The 27,224-nt window shown below is 39.4% G+C and overlaps 4 protein-coding genes across 4 annotated transcripts in view; 3 read left to right on the top strand and 1 right to left on the bottom strand.

Annotated features, from left to right (window-relative positions):
- The window catches only part of igsf21a (immunoglobin superfamily, member 21a), a gene marked incomplete in the record, with an annotated part of 185,891 nt that extends 183,271 nt beyond the window's left edge, over nucleotides 1-2,620 (top strand). The window contains 1 exon segment of the mRNA XM_036151534.1: nucleotides 629-2,620. Within this exon segment, the coding sequence (XP_036007427.1) occupies nucleotides 629-705 (77 nt within the window).
- Nucleotides 2,621-4,963: 2,343 nt separating this feature from the next.
- On the top strand, nucleotides 4,964-8,067 carry klhdc7a (kelch domain containing 7A). The gene has a single exon (XM_012881744.3). The coding sequence runs from the start codon at nucleotides 4,964-4,966 to the stop codon at nucleotides 7,205-7,207; it is 2,244 nt and encodes a 747-aa protein (XP_012737198.2). The 3' UTR covers nucleotides 7,208-8,067.
- A 348-nt stretch (nucleotides 8,068-8,415) lies between these two features.
- c20h1orf158 (chromosome 20 C1orf158 homolog) lies at nucleotides 8,416-14,484 on the bottom strand. Its single transcript, XM_036151936.1, has 5 exons — nucleotides 14,464-14,484; nucleotides 10,530-10,628; nucleotides 9,948-10,058; nucleotides 9,423-9,594; nucleotides 8,416-9,169 (listed from the first exon to the last, which is right to left on the bottom strand). The coding sequence occupies exons 1-5, from the start codon at nucleotides 14,482-14,484 to the stop codon at nucleotides 9,123-9,125; spliced, it is 450 nt and encodes a 149-aa protein (XP_036007829.1). The 3' UTR covers nucleotides 8,416-9,122.
- A 4,929-nt stretch (nucleotides 14,485-19,413) lies between these two features.
- Nucleotides 19,414-26,258, top strand: dhrs3b (dehydrogenase/reductase (SDR family) member 3b). Its single transcript, XM_012881709.3, has 6 exons — nucleotides 19,414-20,060; nucleotides 24,407-24,550; nucleotides 24,697-24,816; nucleotides 25,227-25,465; nucleotides 25,577-25,702; nucleotides 25,813-26,258. The coding sequence occupies exons 1-6, from the start codon at nucleotides 19,866-19,868 to the stop codon at nucleotides 25,895-25,897; spliced, it is 909 nt and encodes a 302-aa protein (XP_012737163.2). The 5' UTR covers nucleotides 19,414-19,865; the 3' UTR covers nucleotides 25,898-26,258.
- Nucleotides 26,259-27,224: the final 966 nt, after the last annotated feature.

The following is a 27,224-nucleotide window of genomic DNA, read 5'->3' as shown; positions in this document are numbered from 1 at the left end:
TTGGCCTTTATGGTTCTTGTCCATCTGGAAGACACATTTTTGCTCTAGTTTTAAGGTCCTTGCTGATGTCTTGATATGTTGCTTCAATATTTAGTCATTGCGTCTATTTTGTGAAGTGCACCAGTGCCTTTGTAGTGAAACCCTAACATAACATGATGCTGCCACTCCCGCACCTCACAGTTGCCATGGTGTAAGAATAGTCATTATTGGCCAAACACTTTCACTGCAGTTTAATCAGACCAAAGGACATGTCTGCAAAAAACAAGTCTTTATCTCTGAGTGCTTTTGGAAACTTTAATCTGACTTTTTATGTTTCTTTTGGCCTTTTAGCGTCTGTCTACACATGGTTCTCTGTTTATTATGACACTCTCACCAGCTTCAGTCACAATCTATACAAAATCTTTTGCCTTTATTCTGGAATTGAAATGCACATTTCACACCACAACATCTCTGAGACACAGAGCCCAGTCCTGAATGGTAGCTTGGCTGGAAACTCCCATGGTGCTTTTTTCACACTAAACTAATCTAATTGCATTTGAACGTTGTAAACATGACCTGATACAAAAAAATCAAGAAGAAATCAATGTCTAATTTCTTTTACTTGTCCTTTTTTTTTTTTTTTTTACAGATGAAGCCACTCGCACAGAAAAGCGTGGACTGACGTGGCTCGCAGTGCTTCTCACAGTTACAGTGGGACTGACGTGAAACTGCTTCTTCGAGACACTCTCCCTCTCACATACAAACACACATTTTGCCCACACAACACACAACAGCTGAACATGCTCACGAACAACACACATACAGTTCAAACACCTTCCACAGTCCTGCAAGCCTACTCCAGTCATCAACAGACCCTCTTTTCATCCGTCAAACAAGAAATAGCGCCACCATGTGATGGTGCTTCACTTGTTTGTTTGTTTTTTTAACAAAATTATATTCAAGATAATATAAAAAGAACAACGTGATGAACTTAACAGTTACCACCTCCTATATAGTTCCATCCTATTACCTTTTTTTGTTTCTTGTCCCGAGTCGATAAAATAAAATCAGATGATATAAAACAGCAAGAGGAAAAAAAGCATTTGGATTTTATTTTGGTGAGTCACAATATTATTGGTATTTAGTGAAATGTGGACAAATGGAACTGGCTTTGACAGCGCTATCCTATCAACCAATCCCATCTGTTACATGTCCTGGAATGGACCAGATTAGTAACAAGCTGATAAATGGTGGGAAAACAGACCTCCAGATGCTCCGAGGGAACTGTCATTTTATTTGTGTGCGTTTATATATATATATATATATATATATATATATATATATATATATATATATATATATATATATATATATATATATATATATATATACTTTTCTTTCTAATGGCTTGGAATGTACAAGAAGATTTAAATGCATTGAGAAAACAGGAGAAATCTCTTTTTTGAGTGTATTTTGTGTACTACATTGTAAATACTGAAAAATAATTAAAGAAGCTATATGGGTCATGGTGAGATATGGGTGCTGGGATTGTTGGAGTTTATGATTCTCCACCTTTATTTGTACTTCACCCAACTTCCAGATATAATTCCTGATCGAGAGGAAGGAGAGAACATCCTTTCTGTTTGTCACTTAGGCTTTTTTATATGAATTTGGCTGTTCTCCAAGGACAGAGTAAAAAAACAACAAAAAGAAACCCATATGTCTGCTGTTTTGGGGTTGTGGTGCATGTGACGTTTGAAGATTCTTTCTCCTTTTCATGTGTTGCAACTGACAGCACTGCAGCTCTTTGTCACTAGCCTGTAACCCAGCTATTTACTTGTGACCTACATTGTGTACAATGCGTAACTCTTCCCCAGACATTACCAGTTCGAGTAGGATCATTTTAGCCGCCATTCCAGGGAGGATCTCAGAAGGGGCAGCTTGTGTAAACAGGGTTGTTGCATTTGTTTCATTTCACCTGTATTAAAATGGAGAGATGATAAAACTCACAAGCCTTGACTTTACTTACAACCGAGTGTAAGTGTTTTACATGACTCTGATACACATATGTTGCGTTGCATATTCTTATATGATTATAGGAATTCTTTTTGACCTGTTTTAAATAACCCCACATAATTAGGGCAAGAAAATACAGCTGTATTATTTCTTGCTTACGTAGAAAAGTGCAATGAAAATTATTTCCCTTGTTTTCAAAACTGTTTACTGTATAACATTCTCATATTTTTTCTTAACTCTTTGCAGTTAATAGTCTTTTTTGGAATTGCTTAGTGAATCATCTAAAACTGAGTAATACCATGTTGTTGGGTATCAAATTAATTGCATATTTTAGTTGTCATAAGGATGTAGGGAGTTGAAGCTTAGACCAAGTGAGAGGCAATGAGATACATTTTTAAAACTTAGCTGAAGTTGGAGTACAGCTCCAGGATCCTCTTTGTTTGTGACACTATTTAAAGGGGACATATCATGCTTTATTTTTTAGTTCTTTATTTTCAAGTTTATATCATTCAGTTGTGATCTATATACAGTGGAACTGCAATGGTCTGGTCTGAATTCCCCATTAATTTAGCCCATTAACATTTTGACTAATCTACTTGTAGGCATTGGTACCATCAGAAAATTTCAGGGAAAAATTTAAATTATGGACAAACAAATTTGGTTAGCAGGAAGCCCATAACCTTGGTTAGCAGCGACACAGCACATATGAAAAACACATATGAGTGAATAGAGAAAACTGAATGGCTTGAAAAATACGACCCAAACGGAATATGAAGATATCTACGCAGCGCCTGGAGAGACTATATTAGACTTTTCTGCATTCCCAAAGACAGAGCAAAATGTATTTAAGGGCTAAAAAGTGGATTTTCATGATATGTCCCCTTTAAGTTGCATGTAGCTGCTTTCTGAACATCATTGCTGCATAGCAACAACGCACAAAACAAGCAGTTTTAAGAGCTTTGATTAATGTTCTTGTTTTTTTTATTGGAGAAGAAATGAAGGGACACAAATCCTGGTCCATCCACTGTGAACTATTATTGCATTGTAATTTTGTTCAGTATGCAATTTTCTGCCTTTTCCTTTGCATTTATCACTCACTTCACATTGAAGGAGGGGGAACGGCTCAATTTCTGAATGCATTAGAATATGCAAATTGTCTTGACCTGACTTGATCTTCTCGCCAGCGGAAACGCATCCTAACTGTCTGTGGCTGCACATTTGAGGGTTGTACTGTGGTTGTCCACAATTCTTTCAGTATGTTTGAAATTTTGCGGTTATCTATGGTCTACATAAACTTAGACCGAACAGGCAATAAATGTGACATTTTTAAATATATGACTTTATTATCTTTTCTGCCAACTAGAAAGAAGAATGTTCTATTTTAAGCAAGGCAAGTCAAGATTATTTGTATAGGACATTTCAGTGACAAGACAATTTAAAATGTTGTACATGAATAGAATGTACGAACAAAAACACATTTTATTACATATCCACTGGTTACTGGTGTCATCAGGAACAGGTGGAAACTGGAAACTTTGAAGCACAGCATTTTGTTAAAATTTGTTTTTCTTAAAGTAGTTTTTTTTTCAGTAAAGCCAATGCAAAGCAACACTTAGCTCAATAGTTAACTGGACCACCATACCTTTTCCAAGCCATGCAGACCTGTGTAGTAATTGCAGAAAAAAGCTGGAAGAACCAATTAAAATGCATATTGTGCTATACTGTCATGCACTAAAAAACCCAAACAGATGGTGCAAATAACAAGTGCAAGTGTCTCAACACAAAAAAAACATATAGATGGCAATGACACTCTTGTTTTTTTGCTGGAGGCAATAGAGAGGATAAGAAGCTGCCTTCATGGTTTATTTGTGAATTATTCAGAAGTCAACCATGCTTGCAAATTCCGGTTTCTTTTTCTTTTCTTTTTTTTTCTTTTTTTTTTGTCCAAGGCCTGGCTATCAGATGACCATAGCACACTCAGCTGACAGGACACCTGACACACCCTCTGAACGAGTCCCTTGTAACGTATCGTTCTAATGCTCCACAGAGGGATGGTAAAATAAACACTGTTGTTGCTGATTGTGGGCTTGCTCCAGTATGTTATCAGCCACACAGATGACAGCCTCACGCTGGCAAGTGAAAGGTTTCACGTATGACAGAAATACGTGCATGCATCCAATGGAAATTAATTGCACTGCAAGCTTTTACTTTAAATTCTTTAAAAAAAAATTCTATTCTCATGGCCATCTGACAGCTCTGTCTTTGTATTACAGGGCAAGTGCCATTTAACTTTCTTGCAGCCTACCTTTCTTTCCTTATCTGTTTATTCAGGGACAGTAATCTAAGCATCTTTGCATGTACAGGGAAAGACCTTCGCTCTTTGTCATAGTTATGCAAACAAATATATCCTGGTTATTAAGCATTTGCTAAATACCACCTATCATAACTCCCCACCCCTTATTCAAACTAAGCTGTGCTCCTGCAGCTCTAAACATGATAGGAAGTTAGAGTGTTATTCATAATTATGATTTAGATGTTTTTTTATTTAACCAAGTTATAACCTAAGCCACTCTGTTTTATGTGAACTGCTGTTATGCAAAACAAAACAAAAAAAAATGTGTTAATGGTCAGAGTTTTTAGTTGGCACTTGGATGTTTTAAGAAAAACAAGGGTGAGTCAGCAAACCAAATATTGGCCCTTGGTATTTGGATATTCTCTGGATTGATGCAGAAACTGCACCTGACTCGCTGCAGGTTGTACACAGAAGTGCCCCGCCTTTGCAAAACAAGGGATGCAAATAGCTACTCTACAGCTATCATTTTACACTTGATCCTCTGGGCAAAGAGGTGTAGTCATTGGATCACAGCAGTTTTTTTTACAATGGAAACCAGACAGCCTCAGTGAGCAAAGGCATTTGAAACTAACTATTGAAAAGGTTCTGTCAAACAGCCAGCCTATTTTTTCAGTTATGCCTATTGCAGACCTTCTGGGAGTCCAGTTCGACATGCAGCTGCTGTTGAAACTTTCTTTCTCGGTGGCTGCAGTACTGCTGGTTTCTTGGGCCTACAAATTCTACAGATCCAAAGAAGAGAGAAAAGCTAAACCTTGTGGCAAAGACGACAGAGGGAAACAAACTACTGCAAGCCATGGCTACAAGAGGACACAACAGGATTGTTTTTCTCAAGACAAGGACGATGAGGCCAAGCAGGACTCAACTACTGATAATTTGAAATCTGACAGCAACGATGGAATACTGTTTAAATCTTCTTTGTACCGAACTGAAAAGAGCAAGGAGGTATTAAGTTCATCAAATGATGATGAAAATAAATGCGTGGAGAAGGAGATGCTTCACCAAGATCAGCCAACTGTTTCCTCCAGTAATATTCCAATTGGATCTGCTTTGAAGATCCATGAGCCAACAGATGATGGTATGACAGCTATTACTGGACGTCGCTCTCCTTGCTTTTTGAAGCTGGAGGGTGGTGTAGGTGTGGGCAGAGTCTTAAGGCAGGATTTGGAGCACCAGGGGGTCTACTCCAGTTTCCTCTCTAAGGCAGAGATCAAAGTAGAAGATGCCAAACTAGTACTGGAAGGATCCGGAGACAATATTATGAATGGAAAAGTTTATGATTATTATGTTGAGTCGTCCTCTCACTCAATTACGGATTCAAAAACGTTGCTTTCCCAGTATGAGAGGAACTCTGTGTCAAATAAGGACTATAGAAAAGAGGACATCAGTTTCATCGAATCTTCTTTATCTGTAAGTCCTATTATTATGCATGATCTGGTTTGTCCACAAAGGACTGTGGTGGAGGATTTCTTGCAGGGAAGCCTGAGGCACCCTGAAAGGCCTGCGCTCCTACGCAAGGACAGCTATCTGTCTGCAGCAGAACTGTCTGAACCTTCCATCCCCTTTCAGGTATCAAGACACTCAACCCCAGGGATTCACTCTGGAGCCTCAACAGGCAATGAGACTATATCTCTTCAAAGCTTAACAGACAAAGGACATAATGTGAAGCAGGAGATTGATCCAGAGACCATCGCAGGTTATTCATTCGTGTATTTTCCACAGGAAATTTCCTCTGCCACAGATCTGGAAACTTTGAAAAGTAAACTGGATCTCGGTAACTGTTTAGAGATACTTTATCTAGCCAAGAAAAATGGCCACAAGTCTGTTCAGCAGGCAGCGCTAGCAGTCATGACAGACAACTACCTGCAGGTTCTCCGGGACCCTAACCTTTATGGACGGTTAATGGCTGATGAGCGGGAACACATTCAGAAGCACAGAATGAGAGGGAGACGGTTTGTCATAGTTGCAGATATGGACCCTCAAGACTGGTTGAGAAACACAGCCGGGCAGAGCACAATATCAGAACAGAAGAGCGTGTCTAGTGCAATGTACTATTATGATGACTACAACGATGCCTGGCATTCTCTCTGCCTGATCCCACAGGAGGTCATCTCTAAAGCCTGCGCCATGTGCACAATGGATAACTACTTATTTGTGGCAGTAGGTTGTCAATGCAGTGACAGAGAAATGACACCATCAAAGAGAGTGTTTTGCTACAATCCTTTGACATCCATTTGGAAAGAGATCAGTCCTATGAATGTAGCCAGGCCCCGCTGCAAACTGGCAGCACTGGAAGGCTACATCTATGCCATCGGAGGGGAGTGTCTCTCCTCTGTGGAGCGCTATGACCCACGACAGGACAGATGGACATTTGTGGCTCCACTTCCTAATGATACCTTTGCTGTTGCACATCATGTCACTGTCTGCAGTGGAGAGCTCTTTGTTTCTGGGGGTACTCTTAGATATATGCTACTTCGTTACAACCCCAAAACCAACACCTGGAGGCCAAGTCTCATAGGTAGCAAAGATAAATCTATAGATATGGTTTCTGTGGGAAGATTTCTCTATCGATTTGATATTAACCCACTGCTGGGAGTCAGTGTGTACCGTTACCATACTGTGGCACGACTTTGGTATGAGTGCAGCTCTATGCGACTGCTGCACTGTCCGGCCTTCCAGTGCATCGCAGTGGACGGTGTAATTTACTGTCTCAGCCGACACTTCACCATGAAATTTGAGGCCGATGAGATCTCTCCTGCTTTTGCAGATGAGGAGTTGAGTGTACTCTCTAAAGCCAAGGGCTCACTCTTTCCCTTTGTCCTTTCACTACCTGATAAGAATCCTCGACAGACAAGCGTGTAAAAAGAATTTAGATTTTTGTTGATAAGATTTGATAGTTGCTGAATACTTCTGCAACAGCATAGTTTACATTAGGGTAATAACTGACATTGGGAATTTTACTTTCTTGCAACAAATGTCATTATAAACTTGTAAGTCTTGCATTCTCATTTGTTTGAAATATTATGACCATACCCTCTTCAAAACGCTAAGACACATTAGTTTCATAAACAACTTAATTTTTTTGGGACTGGGTATTAAACAAAGATGTGTGAGTTTGTTATGTCCCACCCTTGGCAGTAGATATAAAAGATTGGACTTTTAATGGTAGTCGAATTACTGTTTGCTTAGATTTACACAGGAATTGCTGCCATGTTAATTGTTTGCTGCTTTGATTTGCCACTCCTTCCTCCCGTTCTGGTAGTTTTATGCCATCCCAGATGCTTAACCTCATTACAGTAAAAGGTAATTCATAAAGACAATCAAGAGTAAATTAGTTATTTAAATTCTAACACTCAGAGTTTGTGCAATAAACTGATAATTTACCTCTCTGCTCATCTGTGTTAGTCATGAGTAGAACTTATGCAGTGGTCTGGATACAATGCCATTATCTAAAGCTGCTCTTTAAAGTAATGACAGAATGTAAATTGGTATGCCATGTAAAATGAATAGGCCGCTTACAAAACATTCGTCACATTTTAATCTCTCTACCATTTGGATTTTTGCAGGTGTTTGTTGTCACTTTAATCAACCCTTTATCCTTTTCTCATGACAAAAAAAATGTGCTATCGACTCATTGAGGAGAATAATTTTCTTGTACTAGTCAGATATCTTTACCTTGTAATCTATTTTCATAAACCAAATAAAAATACAAATGTATCTCTCACTGCTTATGAACCCACAATTATTGATTGCCACCAAAAAAACCTTGGTATTTTATTTTGTTTGTTTGCTTTATTGTTGTTTTTTTCCGTCTTGACACAGATGACAAAAGAGAACTCTGATCTAAACACTTAATTCTAAACATTGTCAGCATATGCTACCATATATTTGGAAAAGAATGTTCTTGCAATACAAACTGGGGCTTTAGACCAGAAATATAGAGTGACATGCTGCTATAGCACCATCAAGTGGTTCACAAAGCTAACAAAAGTGTGCTTTGCATGAATGATGTTGAAGCCTTAGCATAACACATGTAGGTAAGACTCATGGGAGACGTAGGCAGTGGGCATAGGCATTACTAAACAACTGACACAAGATTAAAAAAAAACCTGCATAAGAAGGCAACAGCAGGTGAAAGAAGATGTAAACACTGCAAGCATAAGCAAATAGGATTCTTCCCAATTAAGCAATTTTATTTAATGAACACTTAATAGAATTAGAAAAAAGGTATGTCTACCTGGAGGCAGAGCAAGTATTTAATATTTTCTTCTTTCTTCATATCTTCGCCAGATCTGGTATGATTTGGAAATCAATGATACCAGTTATTTTTTCCTCTTTTCTCCCTCTGACAGCGTTCACTAATACAACTCTTCACACAACCCACTTGATTGATAAACGACCTCAGTGACTTTAAAGAAAATCTTGATTTCTCTTTCCTTTCTAGTTAGTGTTTTTACTATGTAAGCTTGTAAAAAATATCACCTAAAACTCTAAACCACATATATTGAAATTAACAATGTGATGTAAATCCTCAACCACACTTCTTCTGCCAATCCTGTTGTGTTATCACATCTTGCCTAAAACAATGATCTGGAACTTGTAGGTACGGGTTCTCTCTCAGATTTAGATTCTTGTTGTTGCGATTGGCAATGCAGGCATGACTGGAGAGCGCTCCGGGTGCCCTGACAAAGCGACATTTGCAGAGGGCATCAAGTGGGTGATTTTGGTATGATGACCTGTAAACAGTCGTTGAAGGGAGTTGTGACTGCTGCTTTTCTCAAAAGTCATCTGTGTACTTCAGTGGGTCTGTGTCAGCTGAAAGCACTGTAAAAAGAACAGAAACGTACCTGTTATATACCTGCAGTCAATTAATGCACAGCTGACTTAATTGGAACAATAAAATACATTTGGTACAGCCTGGTTTCACTTTTCAGTGAACAGAGTTTCTGATTTATTTTGTCCATGCCATTTAAAAAGTTTGCACTTCAGTGATGCCCACCTTTGGTGCTTCACAGTATGCATCGCATGTATAATCTCTACAGCATAGCTTTATTTGCATCGTAAACTGGTGTCTTACCAGAAATTGGCTTGTCAAACCTCTCAGACTGAAAGGTCATGTTGGGATTCCAGAGTTGTATCGCTGGCAAAGAGCTGCTGGGTTTATGTGCATTTCTCTGTTCATAGTCTTCTGCCAAATAATGAGAGGGCAATGAGGAGTGGTGGTCAAACAGAATCCTGTATGGGAGTCCCTGGATAACAATATACATATAGACATGATGTAGGCACACAGCCTCATGTGATTAAGATATGCAGGTCAGGATCTATTCTTTTTCAATACTCTTCAGGAGGATTACCATGTGACACCAGCAAATTGCTCTAACTAGCCTCTAAGTGCCTTTTAGGACTGATGATTTTACAGATTTTTGATGACTGCTGAGTCTTAACAGAAACTTGCTTTCACAAGGAGTTTTATCACAGGCCTTTATCTTCGCCATCAATATTATGCAAAAGTCTACAATTTATAGAAGAAAACCCTGACTCACACAGTTGTGACAGGCCTTCAATTGATGTTAATACCCTGAATGAGCAGTTAAAGGCTGACCTCAGCTCTCAGCAGGGCAGATCTTCTCTCAAAGACGTCTGGCTTAAAGTCCCAGTGGGGCCTGTAGTCTACACGGCTGATGCTGTCGGCTATCTTTGGCTCCCGAGTGAACTATGTCAGAAGGAATAAACAGACACAGACAGCAAAGAGGAATGAGGGAAAGGGGGTTATAGAGGCTTGAGAAAAGAGCCTAGCTTCAAGATCAGCAAAGCTCACATTTCACTATCGATCCACACTGTTGCACAGTATTCTTTTAGTCATTTCTCCTCTTAAATTCTGAAACTGCAGCCGATGGCTGAACCTCTAGGTGATGCAATCAGTCTTCAGTTTGAGCCTGTCCTATTAAGAGGCTGAGCTGATGTTAAATCAACCAAGCCTGCTTAATACCTTTGCAGTATGTTCTACTGTTAACTGAGGTTCTAAATAATGCTACCACAACCACAGAGCAATGATTGGGATTCAGTATTAAGACCCACAATCTTTATTTTCTGATAAAACAAACAGGGATGATTAGATAAACACGCAACGTTAAATTACTGCAGTAAATAAAAGTGTATCGGGTGAATAAGAACACCGACTTACCTGACGTCTTTCCTCAGCCCAGTTGCCTATCAGCGCTCTGTTTCCATACCTCTGCTCTATTCTCCATCCGGTTTGGGCCCACTTATCCTTTTCAATATCCTTTCAGTCCATATTTTACCAAGTGTCAAACACACCGAGTCAAGGAAATCTGAAGCTGTTCCTGAGCAGTGTTGGCAAATTGAAAATATAGAATGTAGATGTAGTTACCTGATCCCTTAGTGGAGGGAGCAAACTAGAGCTTGGTTGCCATGGATACAGCAAACACTAAAAATAAGGCAAGCTGTGTTTACTGTTAGCAAATGGGATAAGTCATAATCCCATCTTAAAAAGACATGCATAGCTTTGGGTCAGGGCATACGTTTACCTTTTAATAGTACTATTTTATTTGCATAATTGTCACAATTGTGTTGGACATTCTTCAGGACAGTTTTGTAATGGCAAATATTTGCTTTAAGCTTGTTTTATAAAATTTTGAAGTAGTTTAAAAAATAGAATAGATTTTCAGTAGCATCTGCACAGGAAAAGAAAAGGTGAGATCGCCATGATGTCAAAAGTTAATAATGCCCTGGAAACCCTTCATTGCATGATATCAGATGATTACAGCAGCAGTGGGTTTTAGAACGATAGCATCATCTGTCGGTAAAGCCGTAAAGATAAAATTTCATGATTCCAAAGAGCTTTCTTTGTGTTTCACTCCATGAGGCTGCATGCTTACATGAACCTTGTGTGAGGCATTACGCTGGAAAAGGAGAGACTCCTTCAAAGCATGTTTTGAGCTCAGTGGGTGTACGGTTCCTTTTGAGCACCTTTCTGCAAACATACCAGTCTCCAGGGTGTGCAGAAAATAGAACGCTATCCGACCGTAAAACAATATGGCCACAGCATGATTTCACTGGTATAAGGGTAGGTTGAAATCTGCCATCTGTAGGACCTGGGTAGATTTTGGACCGGAGAGCAGGGGAATGACAGATGTCTGCCCTCTCCGCTTGCCAGCCTTTGGCACAGGACGGTTGCCAGGGTAGCCCCTGTGCTGTCCTTTCTGACTGCAACTCTGTGAGCGTCCAGACTAAATTCTGTCACAGTCACAGACAGGAAATGACATGTTCCAGACCCACAGCCGTTCAGCAGGGTCCCTGTAATCAGGGGCTAATTGGTGGCTAAGAGGTGTAAAAGGAGAGAGAGAGAGAGAGCAATATGGTTAACTGTTGCAAGTTTCAGAGGCACTACAAGTGGATTGGGAAATTTACCTGTAGTGAAAACGTAAAATGTAACCCTCGCTGAATTTCTTTGAGTAAAAAAATAAATAAAAAAAGATCATATACTGGCTATTTCGTATAAGATCTTTACATAGTAAATGAAATGGTTTAAAAGGGTATAACATTGCTGGCATTTTGTATATTGTATTCGTTGAAGAAACAAGTACTCAGGATTTTCATGCAGTGTGGAAAATCAAAATCACAGTTGTGTGGGATTCCTTGGTGATGTGCCAAAAGACTTTATCAGCACAATCTGTTCAGATAAGGAGGGTCCAATTAAAGAGTCTACAGGAGGAGGCATCTAATAATAGGCATTTATTTATCAGACTATGACAATTTTTCTTATCTAATAATATTATATCTACATTTAATTTCAAATAGTAGCTCGGAGAGAGAATTTTTATAACCTTTTTTTCATGTGTAAATGTATTGCTGTTTTGAAAATAAACTTTCACACTTAGAAAAAACCCATGCCCTTTTAAATGTATGAAAAAAGGTAGAGGGACAACATTCATTTGTTAAACAAACATTTGTTGAAGCAGTTGTTCAAATGATTTGATGTATCTGAGATGTTACAGAAATATCCACTGATGCTATATGCCTATTTGCATTTAAAACCAGTAACTTATTTAACCACATTGAATCAGTTATGATACACATTAATACCAGCACTGTCCATTACTTATTTTCATTTCATTTAGAATTATTTTAGACATTATTAGTATTATTAATTCAGAAAAAAATATTTTAATGTATCTATTTAGTCCTTTAGTTTTTATTACAACTGCAGTTTTTCTGGAAAAAAAAAACATTTAGGTCTATTTGAAAAAATTACGTGAACACTAGCTACTCTGCCCTATTCCCATCAACATCTGTGGAGGTACCCTAGAGCAACACAGTGATGAATTCTCACGGTGCCTTCACACAAGCCCTGTGGAAATAAATTCATACTTGTTTGCTCAAGGAAGTCTGGTTTATTTGGGGAGGTGTGAAGGTGCAATTGAACTTTGGAGTGGGTCAAAGATCTGTTCAGCCAAACAAACAAAGGTCTCAGCCCACTTCAAGTGAACAAACTGGAGGAAATGGACAGCAACTGTGGGCTTTGTGGTTCAACTCAACAAAAACCAACAAGCATAAGTGGGAGAAATGGTTTGGGGTTAGATGTGGAGTGAGGACAAGGTAGAAGCCGCAATAAAAATATGGTCAGATGCAAATTTATGACAGCCTTTGGTAACCACTCATTAGAAACATCAGGCTAGCTCTTTAAAAGGAAAACGAGGGCTTTTTAACCCCAACAGTAGGGCATGAGAGTACAAAGGTGACAAACATCACCCGCAGTAGATATACAAGTAAGTAACTTCAATGAACAGAACCCGGACGGAACTTCAGGTAAGGTTACAGACCATAGAAATGAATAGCTTTACTAGGGATAACTAAGTTTGACCAAGGATCCAGCGAACACTGAACAGAAACCAGGAACTTAAATATGCTGGGCAATAATCAATCAGGACAAGAAACAGGTGTGAGATAATCAACAGAAATACATGCAGCTGGAAAGACAATTAAGGTGACAAACTGAAAGGAGAAACATACAAACCAAACACTAACTGAAAGATGCATAATCCAAGGAACTTAAAAACGAATAAATAGCCAAACACCTTTGGATTGTGACAGTGGCATGCTTAGAGGGTGTAAAAGAAGAATGTTTATTTGGTATAAAGAACTAGGAGCCCTTCTTGACAGCTTCAGGAACGCCAAGGGTGAATAGGGGAATACGTCATTCAAAATGTCCGGTTGATTTATTACACTGCATTGTAAAAGGAAAAGCAAAAAGGTGGCAACATCAAACAAACTGAGTCCCTAATTGTACCACGTTTAAGGAAAAAATAGATATAAATACAACCTTACTCTGCTACTTGCACTTTAGAACACGTTTTCTCGCAGGAAGCATGTGCCCCACAAGTCAAACAATAAACACCTTGAACAATTGATATGGCTGACCTGATAACCTATGCCCCAACAATGTTGGATCCAAGCATGACAGCAGAGAAACCACGGACTTACAACAAAAGCGATATAGAGGAAAAACAAACAAGAAAAAAAGTAGTCTTGATGGGTAAAGTCAAACTGAAGGTCATTCTCTCTGAGAGACTATGTTTAGTATGACAACATCAAAGAAGGGAAACACACGACTTTGTGTCTCTGAGCAGCTCTGGTAGACGTGATTTCTTATCTAAAATTTCTCTCATCTTGGCTTTATCAACTGTTGGAGGACAAAGAAAGGACAGCAACACATGGCATAAAAAATGAGTTGGATTTCATAAAACAAACCTCGATCCTCGTTTGAAAAATGAAATATGTGTATTTTGTCAAAAACAATGCCACGAGAGAAACACAATGGGCACTGTTCCAATCATGCTAATGCTGACCGCAATTGCCATGCCAACAAACACACACAAAAATCTGAATTCATCAGCTCAGAGTACATGAGTCCAATTACAAAAAGGATGAGGGCTGCAGCAAGAGGAGCAAAGCCAATTATAGAAATTGTCGAGCCAATGTCCATCGTGTAGCTGGTCTGCTTGGCTGAAGGTAAGTCATTAGGCGAAAATGTTTTATCTACCTGCTTTCAGTCTCGTCTTTTTTCCTCCCTGCATCTGCATTCCATATATTCTGACCTTGGTTTCAAAACGTGACATCGTCGACTGCCTGAAGCATGGCAAAACATTGTTATTCTTCAATACCTCTCATCACTGTGCAGTAAAACTATAAGCTGCTCAAATGAGTCCCAGCTATCCAAAGTTAAACACTGCACGGATATCTTTCTATTCTTTGTTGTTTTTAGAGAACCCATAGAGTTGATTCCAGTGGAAAGATTTTCACACATATTTGAAAAAGTTGCAGTTTTGGATGTTTCAGCTGTTTTTTTAATCCTCTTGGTGCCAAGACAAACTCATTTATTTCAAACTGCTTTTGCTGCGGGGTGCCTTTTTATTGTTGGGTGTGTACGGGAAAGAAAACATTCTGAGAGTTCCCCGTGAAGGCCAGCTGAAAATGCTTACATCTGAACTTTCCCTGCTAATCTGTAGATGGCAGTGATAGCATGGGTATAAATGGGCAGCACCCTCTGAGCCATACTCATATTTCCATCTTTTGCAATATGTTTTAAGGCTAAAACCCCTTACCGTGATATAAACAGAAATATATTATGCAATTTACTGTAATGGAAATGTATTAACTTGCAAATATATGCCCATCGGTGATAATATTTTATATAGGATAGACATTTCTGTGCATTTAAGAAATTTCCAAAATGAGGAGGACAGCATCTGGATTGGGGTAGTCCCAGAGTTCGTAGCAAACCTCTCTGCTTCTCCTAAGTAGCTCAGCCCAACACAAAGCAACCATTGTAAGCTTGCTCTTTAAAACCTTCAGAGTTGCTGAAAAAGCATTCAGCAACTCCCAGTAAAAATCCCAGTTGTAAGGGCCAAACATCACAGAGCGGAATTCCGTCTGAGGCACGTTAATTCATATTTGATTCTTTTGCTATGCATATTAGTGTTCTGCTAGTAAGATTGATAGATTTGTGAGTGTGAGTTGACCTACATACCAAATTGCACACTTTGCACACGGAAAGGTATAACTGACTTCAAAAGTGCTATTACAGCAACAAATTGGGTTTAACCAGCAGGAGAACTCCATGGTCGCAGAAGCGGAGAGGTTTCTGTACAGATTAAAAAAATAAAAAAAGCAAGGTTTGTCACTGGCTTTCTGTCCATCCATATCTGAAAGATAAGGATATATGTTTTAATTTTGTTTATAAATGGAAGTTTAAAAGTCTGGCGTATACACTACTGTGAAAAAATGTTTCAAACCCTCTCGCTTTTTTCTGTTTTTGCTCTTTTGCCACACCTAAATGTTTCAAATGATCAAATACAGTTCAGTATTTGAAAAAAAATAAGCTGGAGTAAATACAAAAAGCTGTTTTTGTAATGATGATTTCATTTGTTTTGCAGAAAAGGCTATGAAAACTAACTTAATGTGAGTAAATGTGATGTAAAATGTCACCAGAACCCAACACATTATAACCAAAGAAACAAAATCTGAAATAATGTCACTGAAATATATCAATTTGGAAAGTGGTCGTACTTGATGAAACCGTTGAATAAGAAAATCCAGGTTTAAGAAAAGTAAAGTAGTTTTTCACCTAGGTCCAGGGTAGTTGGAGAGGGGTTTCTTTCTTTTTATATATAAATTATAATATTTGAAAACTACATTTTGTTAAATTTTGTTGATTTTAAAATGTGCTAGATGATCTGAAACATTTAAGCATGACAAGGGGGAAAAAATAAGAAATCTATTAAAGACTAATACGGTCATGTTTTGTGAGAATTTAGCTGGACAGCAACTTGGAAGCTGGATGATGAAAACAGGGATTTATTGGAAGAGTCAAAATACAAACTTACACAGGCTTGATGGGTCAAAATGTGAAAAGTGCAGATTGATGGACCATAAGACAGAATAACAGAGACAATGAAATAACCCAGCGATGAACGATGACAACCGGACAGCTTATATGCAGGGGGAAGAGTGGAAAAAGGCAACATAGGTGGGGGTAATCAGGTGGAAAATGAAAAACAGCTCTTACTAATGAAGTCAGAAGAACTGAAGGGAGGAGAGTAATGAGCAGGATCTGAGCAGAGGGATCCACAGGGAAGAAAACAAACAGAAATAATACAAAACACACAAAGAACAAGAATGAATGGAAATGACTACAACTAGAGAACATAACAGAAACCCAGAAAACTGAAAACACCTAAGGATCATGACAAATCCGTTCATCATGTGTATGAATATCATAAGCATGCGGCCTTTCTTTCAACTTTGTAGAACCTGTTTCTGCGAGCAAAGCTAAGACATTTAGGATATTTCTCTTCCAGGTTTGCATATCTAAAGACTTCGGTTTTTGCCCCTATTTATTTAAAAATAGTTCAAACTTGGTCACAGTAAATGAATAGGCATCCATTAAAAGCCTTTTTCATGTCCATTTAAGCCAGAGGCTCAATTGGATTTATGTCTGGACTTTGACTCGACCATCCTCACTCACAAATAGGCCTTCATCCAACCCATTTAATTTTAATTGAGGCTGTATTTTCTGGGTCATTGTCCAGCTGGAAGGTAAATGTCCATCTCAGTCTCAGTCTTGTTAATGTTCTCACCAGTTCTCTTACAGGACTGCACTGTGTTTAGTCCCGTCCATCTTCTTCTTAACTCTGGCCATCTTTCATATCACTGCTGTAGAAATGCATTCCCAGAGCATGATGCTGCAATCACCATATCTCACCACAGGGAGGATGTGTTCAGAGTAATGTGCAATTTTAGTTTTCCACCACACCACTAGCATTCTACACCTAGGCCATTCAGTTGTTTGTCTCATTTTGGCTTTCTAGGCGGCACCTTTTCCATAAAGGCCAGCTTTGTGGAGATGATGACTAAAAGTTGTACTGTCAACAGATTCTCCCATCTGAACTGTAGATCTCTACTGTGCCTTACATTGAACCCATTGCTTACTTCTCAAATTATTGTCCCCCTTCTGTCTCAGTTCTGATGAAAAGCTATGTACTTTTTATGTTACCAGATGTGCTACACTCCTATTTTTAGATAATGAAATGAACAGTGCTCTGTGAGATGTTAAAAGCCTGGGTTATGCTTTCATGACCTAACCCTGCTTTAAACGTCCCCGCAGTCTATTGCCTGAACTTTCTGGTGTGGTCATTGGTCTTCACGGCACACACTGGTGTTCTCTAACAAACCTCACAGGTCTTTACAGAATTACAGTGACATTAAGTTTCAAACAGGTGAACTTCACTTATTCCTTAGCTGATTTCTGAGGGCAAGATTGTTGCACTGGACTTTATTCAAGGGATATCAAATCAAAGGGGTGGGGGCGTTCAATACAAATGTGCGACTCACAGGTTTTTCTTTATTTTTTTATTTTTCAATGTTTTGTAGGGTGTAAAGAATGAAGGAAAGAGAGAAGGTACAGAAAAGAAAGACGAACAAAAATTAATGAAATGAAACAGAAAATAAAAAAACATATACATACACATATACATACAATCAGATTACATTCTCTCAACATTGTCATCTAGCACAGAACGTGTAAAATAGTCCCATTTGATCCAATATTTTTCTCCTCTGTGCTGTTTGAGGCAGGAGATGCATGTGATAAGCTCCATGTGTGGTAATTTGTATCAGGAGAGACATTGGGGAAGTTTCTCTTCTGAGGCAACATTTTGTGATGGCTTTTTTCACAGCAGCAAGAATGTTCCTGGCTAAACATACATTGCACTGGTATCATCCACTTGGGGGTACACTAGGAAACAAAGTAGGGAAGGATATTTCCAGTTGGATATTTAGCACAGAGTAGATTCAATTGATCAAATTTCTCCAGAAGTCAGTTGGACATGACCAGAATATGTGAGCTTGATCTGCCTGGTTAGATCCACTCTTCCTGCCGCAGGACCACTGCACAGTCATTACCTTTGATTTCCGTACCGGTGTACTAAAAATTGGGTCAAACTTTCCCACCTGAAATATATCCAGGTGGGCGAATTAGTGGTGCAGTTTTGAGATTTCCATGCCTCCATCCACAAATCTTCTGGTATTTCCAGTTTTGATCCAATTATTTTTTCACACGAAGGTGAATTTTATTACCAATTGAAATTAGGTTTTATTACAAAAAATATTAGGAAAGAACTATAACACCCTGTATAAATATCCAAAAAGATCTGAACTGGGTTGAAGGGGTTTTCGGTTAAGACATTTTATATTTCCTTTGCAAAATAGTGACAAAGCTGGAGACATCTAGAGAAATCAAGTCTTGAATTTGAGTGAGAGGTTTTGAAAACTGTTTTTTTTTTTTTCCTTGCTGAAAAAATTAAAACCATGTATCATTTTCTTTCCAAAACAGTTAAGCTCTACTTTGTGTCATTCTTCCACGTAAAAGCTCATCAGCATACATTAAAGACTGGCATTTTATAATTTACAGCCTATAAACTTTCCATCCATCCATCAATCCTCTCTCTATCAATCTTTTCTCACCATTTTATTTGATCTGTGTTTATTTTGAACTTAGCTGAGTCACTATTTATTTGCTTATTTGTTGAGCTTAATTAACTGGGGACAGTTAGCTGGTTTATGGCCCAACTGTCAGCTATTTTTCAGCCATTGTCTAAAGCTCCATCAAGCACTTTTACATAATATCTGTTTTTTTTTTTTTTGTTTGTTTTTTGTTTTTCTCGATTGTCTTACTCCGTATGTGAAACCTGTGATTGCAACACTACTCTGTTACTTATGCAATGAGGTTAAATTCAGGTCAACGCGATTATGAAGTAAAATGTTCCCAAACCAGATTAAGCACCCACCACCTGGGACGCACAGGGGGTTGCCACTGGAGGGGGGAGCTGGACCAGAGATTGAGAACCACCGCTGTTGTAGACGCATGAAGGGGGTGGGGAAGAGGTAAGTACGTAACCAGTCAGGGCAGACGGGCACTGGAGCAAAAATATTCATCCCCACTTAACATGTCAATCAGGGTTAATACCCTTACAATCCGCCCCTCTAGGTTCATCCAGGTCTCTCCACTAGTGGAAATAGTTTGAAGCCAAGGAAGAGGGGGTAATATATAAAGCAGGACAGGACAGGAACACAACACCAAAGAGCGCGGTGATTCCTGTAGCGCACAACAACACAGCGCGTCGCTTGGATTTGTCTTCCACGCTTCTGCGTCTCACTCGGTGGCTGCTGACAAGCAAAAAAAAAATAATAATAATGAGTGATAACTCAGACATTTCGTCAGCCTGATGCGCTTCGAGGATGTCAGAGCGCTCTAAACAAACGCACTTCTGGGTTTTATTATTTAACATTTCGAACGCGTATTGCTCTTGAAAAACTTTCCGAGGCTGTAGATTAAAAAAAAAAAGAAGAAAATTGCAGAAGTCTCCCGCGGCGCAGGGTTTGGAGGACGTTGGGGCTTGTCGGCGTATTACTTTCTGCTTGTCTGTGCGCACTTTTCGCGATGGAGCTGAAGATCGCATGCCGTTTGCTCCTCTTCCCGATCCAAATGTTCTTCCACATCGTCCGGGCCGGTCTGCTGTCGCTGTTGCCAAGCAGCAAAAAGGACTTAAGCAAGGAAGTGGTATTGATCACCGGCGGAGGTCGAGGCATCGGACGTCACCTGGCCAAGGAGTTTGCCAAGCAAGGAGCCAAGAAGGTAGAGTAATTAGGCAACTTGGAGCTCGCAGTTCAGTGCTTCTTTCCAGAGAAATATTTGTTGATGCTTATTTTTGTAAGGTGGGGTTGTGGAGGGTTTGCGCACAGATCTTCTGCGAAACTCGTTGTGAGTCATTCACAGCCACAACCTGCTTTACTTTCTTGCCATTCAGTGGGACTTTGCTCTGCTGGAAAATCCACCAGCATCCCCACAGCACATTAGTCGTTCTTGCTGTTTTTAATGAATGCCATAATAGAGTTGTTTTCATGCATTGCATGAGGACGTGGGTGTCTCGTATAAATTGCATGCAAACTAAGATAATCCTAACAAAACATTATTCAAGCAGTTCCTGCTGATTAAAGTATTGTAAGCAGTTCCAATTTGCCTTCAAGTCTGTCATGCTAGGAGAATATGAGAGTGTCTTCAAACAGTCAAAGAGCAAATTACATGGAAAGTTATATTTTACAATACATGTAGCTACAATCTTTTGGACATGTAGCAAGAAGATTGAAAATATTGTTAAGGAAATCTGAATCTATACTATTCATATCAGTGACTGGACTTTGAAAACAGTACTGCAAATCAACTTTGTCTGGTCATGTTTATTGGAAGTTCGGTAGGAATTAACTTCAGTTTCTCCATTTAAACTTAACCTCATCACCCCCAGTCTTAACAATGAGCTTCTGCTTCAGTCTGAAATGCTCTGCTGACTCCTTTATAATATTAGTTCAGGCTAAGAAACCACCAGTGGTTCATCTACTAATCTACCAACATTGAAGATGAACATTGGTCAGCAAAGTGCCAGAAAAGTTGCTATTGTCCCTTTGATAGAACTGAGTTAATCGAGAACCTGTTTTGATTACTTCAGGTGGTAGCTTTCATTACATATGGCTGTAAATGAAAAAGGTAGTTTCAGACCACACTGAGCAGGCGGACTGAAAACCGATGGCTGTAATCATCTGTAAGTGTGTGACACGGGCACTGCTTCTCAGATGCGGCTTTTATGACGCAATTTTACCATCCTGAAAACATTGCTGAAAGTTCACTGAAACATCCGCTGTTTTACTATGTCTTTTGGTGCCACCCCCAGGGGAAATTGGCAAGTAGAAACCAGTTGATCTAAAAAGCTTAACTTTGCAGCTGCACAACAAAGGACGTCACAGTGCTTTTCAGCGCCTCGTTGTTGACTATTCTCAAGGCGTGAGGGCTTTGAAACACCTTTGGAAATGTGTATAACAATTGCTCTCCGGTTAAAGAGATGCTAGAAGGAAATTGGAGGGTAATTATGGATACGGCTGACCTCTGTGAACTTTGCGCTCACCCGGGTTTGAGCCCCATTGTGACTGGAGCTCAAAATTCCCTGGTTTGCTGTTGCTGAGACCTTATATAGTGTGATAGACTAAGATCACTGCTGATGACAGAATTTACCACGAGAAAGAGTGACAATCTTAACTGGAGAACAAGTCATTCGGGGCTGCACATACGGGGATCCTTGCCGGGGAAAGCTCTGAAATAATAAAGCAGAACAAAATGTTTGCAGAGAAAGTATGTGGGATGAGTTTCAAGAAAGTCAAAGTAAATGATTGGCAAATTTAAAGACTACACTTCTTCAAACGTCCGTTTTTGAAGCCAACTTTGGAAAAAAGGGAAAAAAAAGGGCTGTCAACAACAGTCTTCACGTGGAAGGTGAACCAAAGCAATTCACAGACAACAGGTTTGTGTGGTTGTGCCTGTGTTGTGCTTGAGGCGGGAAGCACACCACTCCCAGCTGGGTATTGCCCTGCAACTGACCTTGCTGTCTCTGCAGTAATTAGACAGCGGCAGGCGACTGCCTCCTGAACTCCTGCTGCCCCCTCTGTGTGCCGCCTCTCTACTGGCTCATACAATGGGTGTGAAAAGGAGGGTTCATACCCACCCATACTTTGTGTACTGAGTCGCTTGAGCTGAATTACAGTGATACTTTATCTCCCAAGTCTCAGAGTTGCACCTTCGTCTGTATCGAGTGACGTGCTTTATCTCTGTCAGGAATTTCTTTCGCGCTCTACAACATTAATTTGTTGATTAAAGAGCTTTTACCTGATCCGTGTGTTGACATTAAGTCTTGTTAGGCATGCCTTGTTGGAACAATCAGCAATTTATCACCGAGGAACACGGCATTCACTAGGACAATTAAAAACTGTTTTCCATACAGATAGCAGTTTGGCCAATGTTTGTTTGCTCAGTGTGTCCTGTGTGTTTTGACGGGTGATAAGGCAGATTAATTAATGTTTTAGCGGGAGCACACAGTTTTAAGTGCCGAGTTTTAATGAGAACGGTCAACTTTATTTGTCTGGCTCAAATCCTATTAAAAGCTTTCAATTATTTATCAAGACCTGTCTTTCTTCAGTGATTGCTCAAGATGGCTTGCAAATGAAGCAAACAAAGGCCCAATCAAACCAGAGCTGTTCTCAGAAGGAGGCAAAACCCTGATTGCCAACAGACACTGAAGAGCACATTGCAGGCTGCAATCTGTAGAGTCCCCGAACTTTATTTTTCAAGTATTTCCTCCATGTTTAAGAATAAGAACGAAATTCCTTAATTGTCCCTCAACGAGCTCTGACAGTGGCAAAAACACAGATAGGATTACATACTAAAAAAAAACAATAACAAAACTTATCTCAAGTTAGTTCTAAAGCAACAAAGAATGAACTTTTCAGAAAGACCAACATAAAAGTAAAAATAAACTATTGCACAATCATATTAAATGCAATATTCAAGTTAAACTGAAGGAAAAACAGCAGCTTATTTACACACCAATGTAAGAAGAATATGCAATATGTATGACCCCAGCATTTCAGAGACTCGTGATCACATCAGAATCCGTGAAACCATTAGCATGTCTGTAAAATTTATTTAATCTGTTGTGAGCAACAGAAATTATAAAGTCTAGCAGCAGCTGGAATTAAGGACATGCGGAGGCACTCCTTTGAGCATCTAGGGTGCAGCAGTCCATCTCTGAAGGAGCTCTCCAGCTCTGCAACAGCTCCATGCATCGGGTTGAAGACATTGTCCATCAGTGATGTTATTTTTCTTAACGTCCCTTTGTCTCTCACGCACCATTATTCAGAGTACTATCACAAGGAAGCATCATTTTCAGAGACTGGCTCTGAAGATTTTCAAATGTTATTTGGCAGTGTATATTTGGTTCTACAGTATTCCAATTCAGTTTATTTGTGTAGCACGGATTCATATCAAATGAATATGTATCAAAAATAGAACGTTCATATAGAAGGATTAAAATTTAATTACGCTTTTCCCAATTAAATCCTATCTATAATACAAAGCAATCAATTTCAGCTCAAAATGCCATTTAGTAAAATGTTATTTTAGGAATTCTAGTTGATTGCAATGAGTCACTGACTGCAGTTATCAGTTCTCCTGAGCAAGCATGTGGTCACAGTGGGGAAAAAATGGCTTGCTTTTATAACCAGCAGACCTCCAGTATGTACAGCTGGCACTGTAAATAATTATCCAGTTTCTGCAACGTACCTTTTTAATATCATATTTGAGAATCCGATTTTAAAGTCAATGTAAATCCCCTCTTACCCACTGACTAAATGGGTGTTTACACATAAACAGTGGGGAAACAATGGGGGGTGGCAGTCTGAACCTCAAGCCAAGAGAGAGCCATGCCGTCTACACACTCTCTGACTTAAATATGCAAGATCACCTTACAGTGGACGTTTTGCCCAAATACTATCCTCACGGTCTTGGGCAACCAGCCAAAGCCCGCATTGGCATTCCCAGCCCTTTACACACGCATTGTCTCCAGGCTCCCTTACCAGCAATGACAGGGCTCATCTGCCCAACAGGCTGTGTAATCTCTTTGAGAATTTGTATTTGAGAGATGAGAATGGCCGACCCTGTGATTTCATTACCTTTCCCTGACCCCAAAGACTGACAGATCTAATTGCCCAGTCACTGGGTCCCCTTCCCTCCCCTCCCCATCTAACTCCATGTTCCCTGCTCAAATGACCGGTGTTCATTTAGTGTTCGGGTGGATGAAGAGACTGTTCATTCACAGCAACCTCTAAGCCTTTAATCTTGTACGAAGACTATTTGTTGGAGTAAAAATGGCCTCTTTGTTCTCTTAATGAAAAGAGCAACATGTCTTTTTGCCAAGAAAGTTGCATAAAAGATGTCATGTCCAGTCAAAAACCAACTGTAACAAATAAAGAATAAGTAAATCCCCTTTTTTCACCCTCTTATACTCAACAGTACACTTAATTAGTTTCTTTTGTGCCCAGTTTATTTGCAGAACCTTTCTTGATTTGCCTCTAACCTTTAACAATATTGCTGCTTATCAGGTGATCCTTTGGGGCAGAACAGAGAAGTGTTTAAAAGAGACAGCTGAAGAAATCGCCCTCTCTGGATCAGAGTGCTGTTACTTTGTATGTGATGTGGCCAATCGGGACGAGGTGTACAGACAAGCCAAGGTGGTGAGAGAAAAGGTAAACCATGCCGAGCTACGTAAAGTTTGTTCCTCGGGGACAATAGTGACAGTTCCTTCAAATTTGAAATATATTCTTGCTGTCTTGCCAGCATTTCAATTCTTTTTAATTAATGATATATCGTCTATTGTGCTTTTTCATCCAAGGTTGGAGATGTTACGATATTGGTGAACAATGCAGCTGTAGTGCATGGCAAAAGTCTGATGGACAGCGACGATGACGCGCTTCTCAAAACTCAACACATCAACACCTTGGGGCAGTTCTGGGTAAGCATAGCACAAGTCAAAGCAGAGCCTGTTTGCCCTCAAGAATTAGGGGAATTCCTTCTGGTGGATTATCCTTATTTTTATGTTTTGATTATAGCATGAAAGTGGATGCAGAAGGCGCCCCAGACATGTCAGTCATGACTGCTATTATGGCAGGTTAAGTAAGGAATTTACAAATTGCCTCTCAGTCTCTGACACATCAGTGGGGTTTTGACACACTTGGCATTTTGACTATTACAATCAAAGGACTTTGTTATAAGGAGACAGCAACTGAATTATCAGCTAAATGGAATGAGAAATACAATGTGATGACACTGCAGACTTGTTTGTGTCTGTTCTTAATTTATATGAAATAAATTTCTCCTCCCCTTCCCCCATTTGTCTTTTTCCCTCTTTTTCTCTTGTTTTAGACAACAAAGGCGTTCCTGCCCCGAATGCTGGAGCTACAGCACGGCCATGTTGTTTGCATTAACTCCATCCTGTCCCAGTCCCCGATCCCAGGGGCGATAGACTACTGCACCTCTAAAGCCTCTTCCCTGGCATTCATGGAGAGCCTGACACTTGGCCTGGTGGATTGTCCCGGCGTCAGCTGCACCACCGTGCTTCCTTTCCACACAAACACGGAGATGTTCCGGGGTATGAGAGTCAGGTTGGTAGACATTTACAGCTGAGAAGCTATATAACCAGATTTTAAAAATCTAGTTTATCATTTCATAAGAATGCTGTATTTATCTCCGGGTCTGTATTTATTCTTCTGTAGGTTCCCCCAGCTCTTTCCACCACTCAAACCAGAAGTAGTTGCTCAGAAGACTGTTGATGCTGTCAGAACTGACAAGGCCTTCATTTACCTGCCCTGGACAATGCACATGCTTGTTATACTTAAAAGGTAAAACATTATTTTTCTTTTCCTTTCGTTGGGTCTGTGTTTTGTAATTTATTTGCCTCAAATTATGCCTTTTACCTACCATTCTGTTTCTTCCCTTTCAAACTCTCCAGCTTCATGCCGCAAGTTGCTCTTGAGGAAATCCACAGGTTCTCTGGGAGTTATACCTGCATGAACACATTCAAAGGAAGGACATGAATCTGAAATGCACACAACTCAAGAGAGACTTTCAAAGCTCTGGGCTAAAATAAAGGGAATATGGACCTTGAAGCAATCAAAGGTGGAAGACTTCTTTTGAAATTGAAGATGAACACTTAGCAAACATAAAAGGGTGTTGTTTCTGCAAGTAGACGTGAGCTATAAACTACATGAAGCACCTGACCCTGTGTACATGTGGAAGCATGCATATCATATGTATAAATCAGAAGCCATGCATAATTCTGTACAAGCTGTTATTCTGGGATGGTTTTTATGACACATTTACTGTTTGTACAATTCTTTTTTATCATTTTTATTTGGGTCTTACGGAAAACAAAGTAATAAAATTGAGTTTTAGAAATACATTGTCTTTTATGACCCCAATGACGATGGTAAAACACCAGGTACTGACATAATGTTCTTTGTCTGGGTGGTGACTCTCAAAGTGTGAAAGCATTTGAATTTATTCTGAGCATGAGTCTGTGTCAAAGACATTGTCAAACACATAAAACGTGCTCTTGGGAGGGCATACTCTTGTTTGTTCTTAGGTTTCAGAAAACAGTACCGGTTTATAAGGCAATGTAATTCTACATGAAAAAATAATGAAGCCAAATCAGATCAATCTGGCCCTCCACATGTGCTTAAAGAGGTTTTGCACAAAATTAAATTAATGTGGACAGGCAGTGAGACCGCTGATGTTATTGCACCCAGCAGTTATCATAATGCTTTTATTATTCAACTAAAAATAATTTTTATTTATTTAAGGGGAAGATAATAATATATCATATTCAATTTAACTAGTTTGGCTAGTACTCAGACAATGTTAAGATGTCTGCAAATACAGCACACTTGTGTTTGCAGATCAAACAAAACCCCCAGAGGCATATATTACAGAAGAATGAAACAATGCGGGGCCTCTTGTGCTTTATTGCGTATGAATCTGAGCATGTTCACATGCTTAAGTAGAAAACACGGAGAAAGAAGAATATTAAAATAGATGAGATTTGAGTGTGCCAAAGATTCACAATTACCTTATTAATCAATGTGTTTTCTTTCAACCTGAAGAATAATCATAAAAAAAACCAAAAACTTATGAGAGTTACGCTTGGAAGCTGAATCAACACTCTTACGTCTAAATAAACAGTGGAGCAGAAGTTAAACACAGGGCCTGCATGTGGTGTAAATCTGCAAGGAGGTTCTAATTAAACGCTGCATTGGCTCAAAAGGGCCTTAAACCACGTTTGAGTAAATGGCTAATGATTCTATCTTAGGGAGGCTGTGAAATAGGGAGCCGGTAAACAAGTTAACTCCAGCGAGTTAGATGAAT

The sequence above is a fragment of the Fundulus heteroclitus genome, chromosome 20 (assembly GCF_011125445.2).
Source record: "Fundulus heteroclitus isolate FHET01 chromosome 20, MU-UCD_Fhet_4.1, whole genome shotgun sequence".
Classification (NCBI taxonomy): Eukaryota; Metazoa; Chordata; class Actinopteri; order Cyprinodontiformes; family Fundulidae; genus Fundulus; species Fundulus heteroclitus.
Note: the sequence above shows the minus strand (reverse complement) of the source record. Positions and strands in the feature narration are given on the sequence as shown.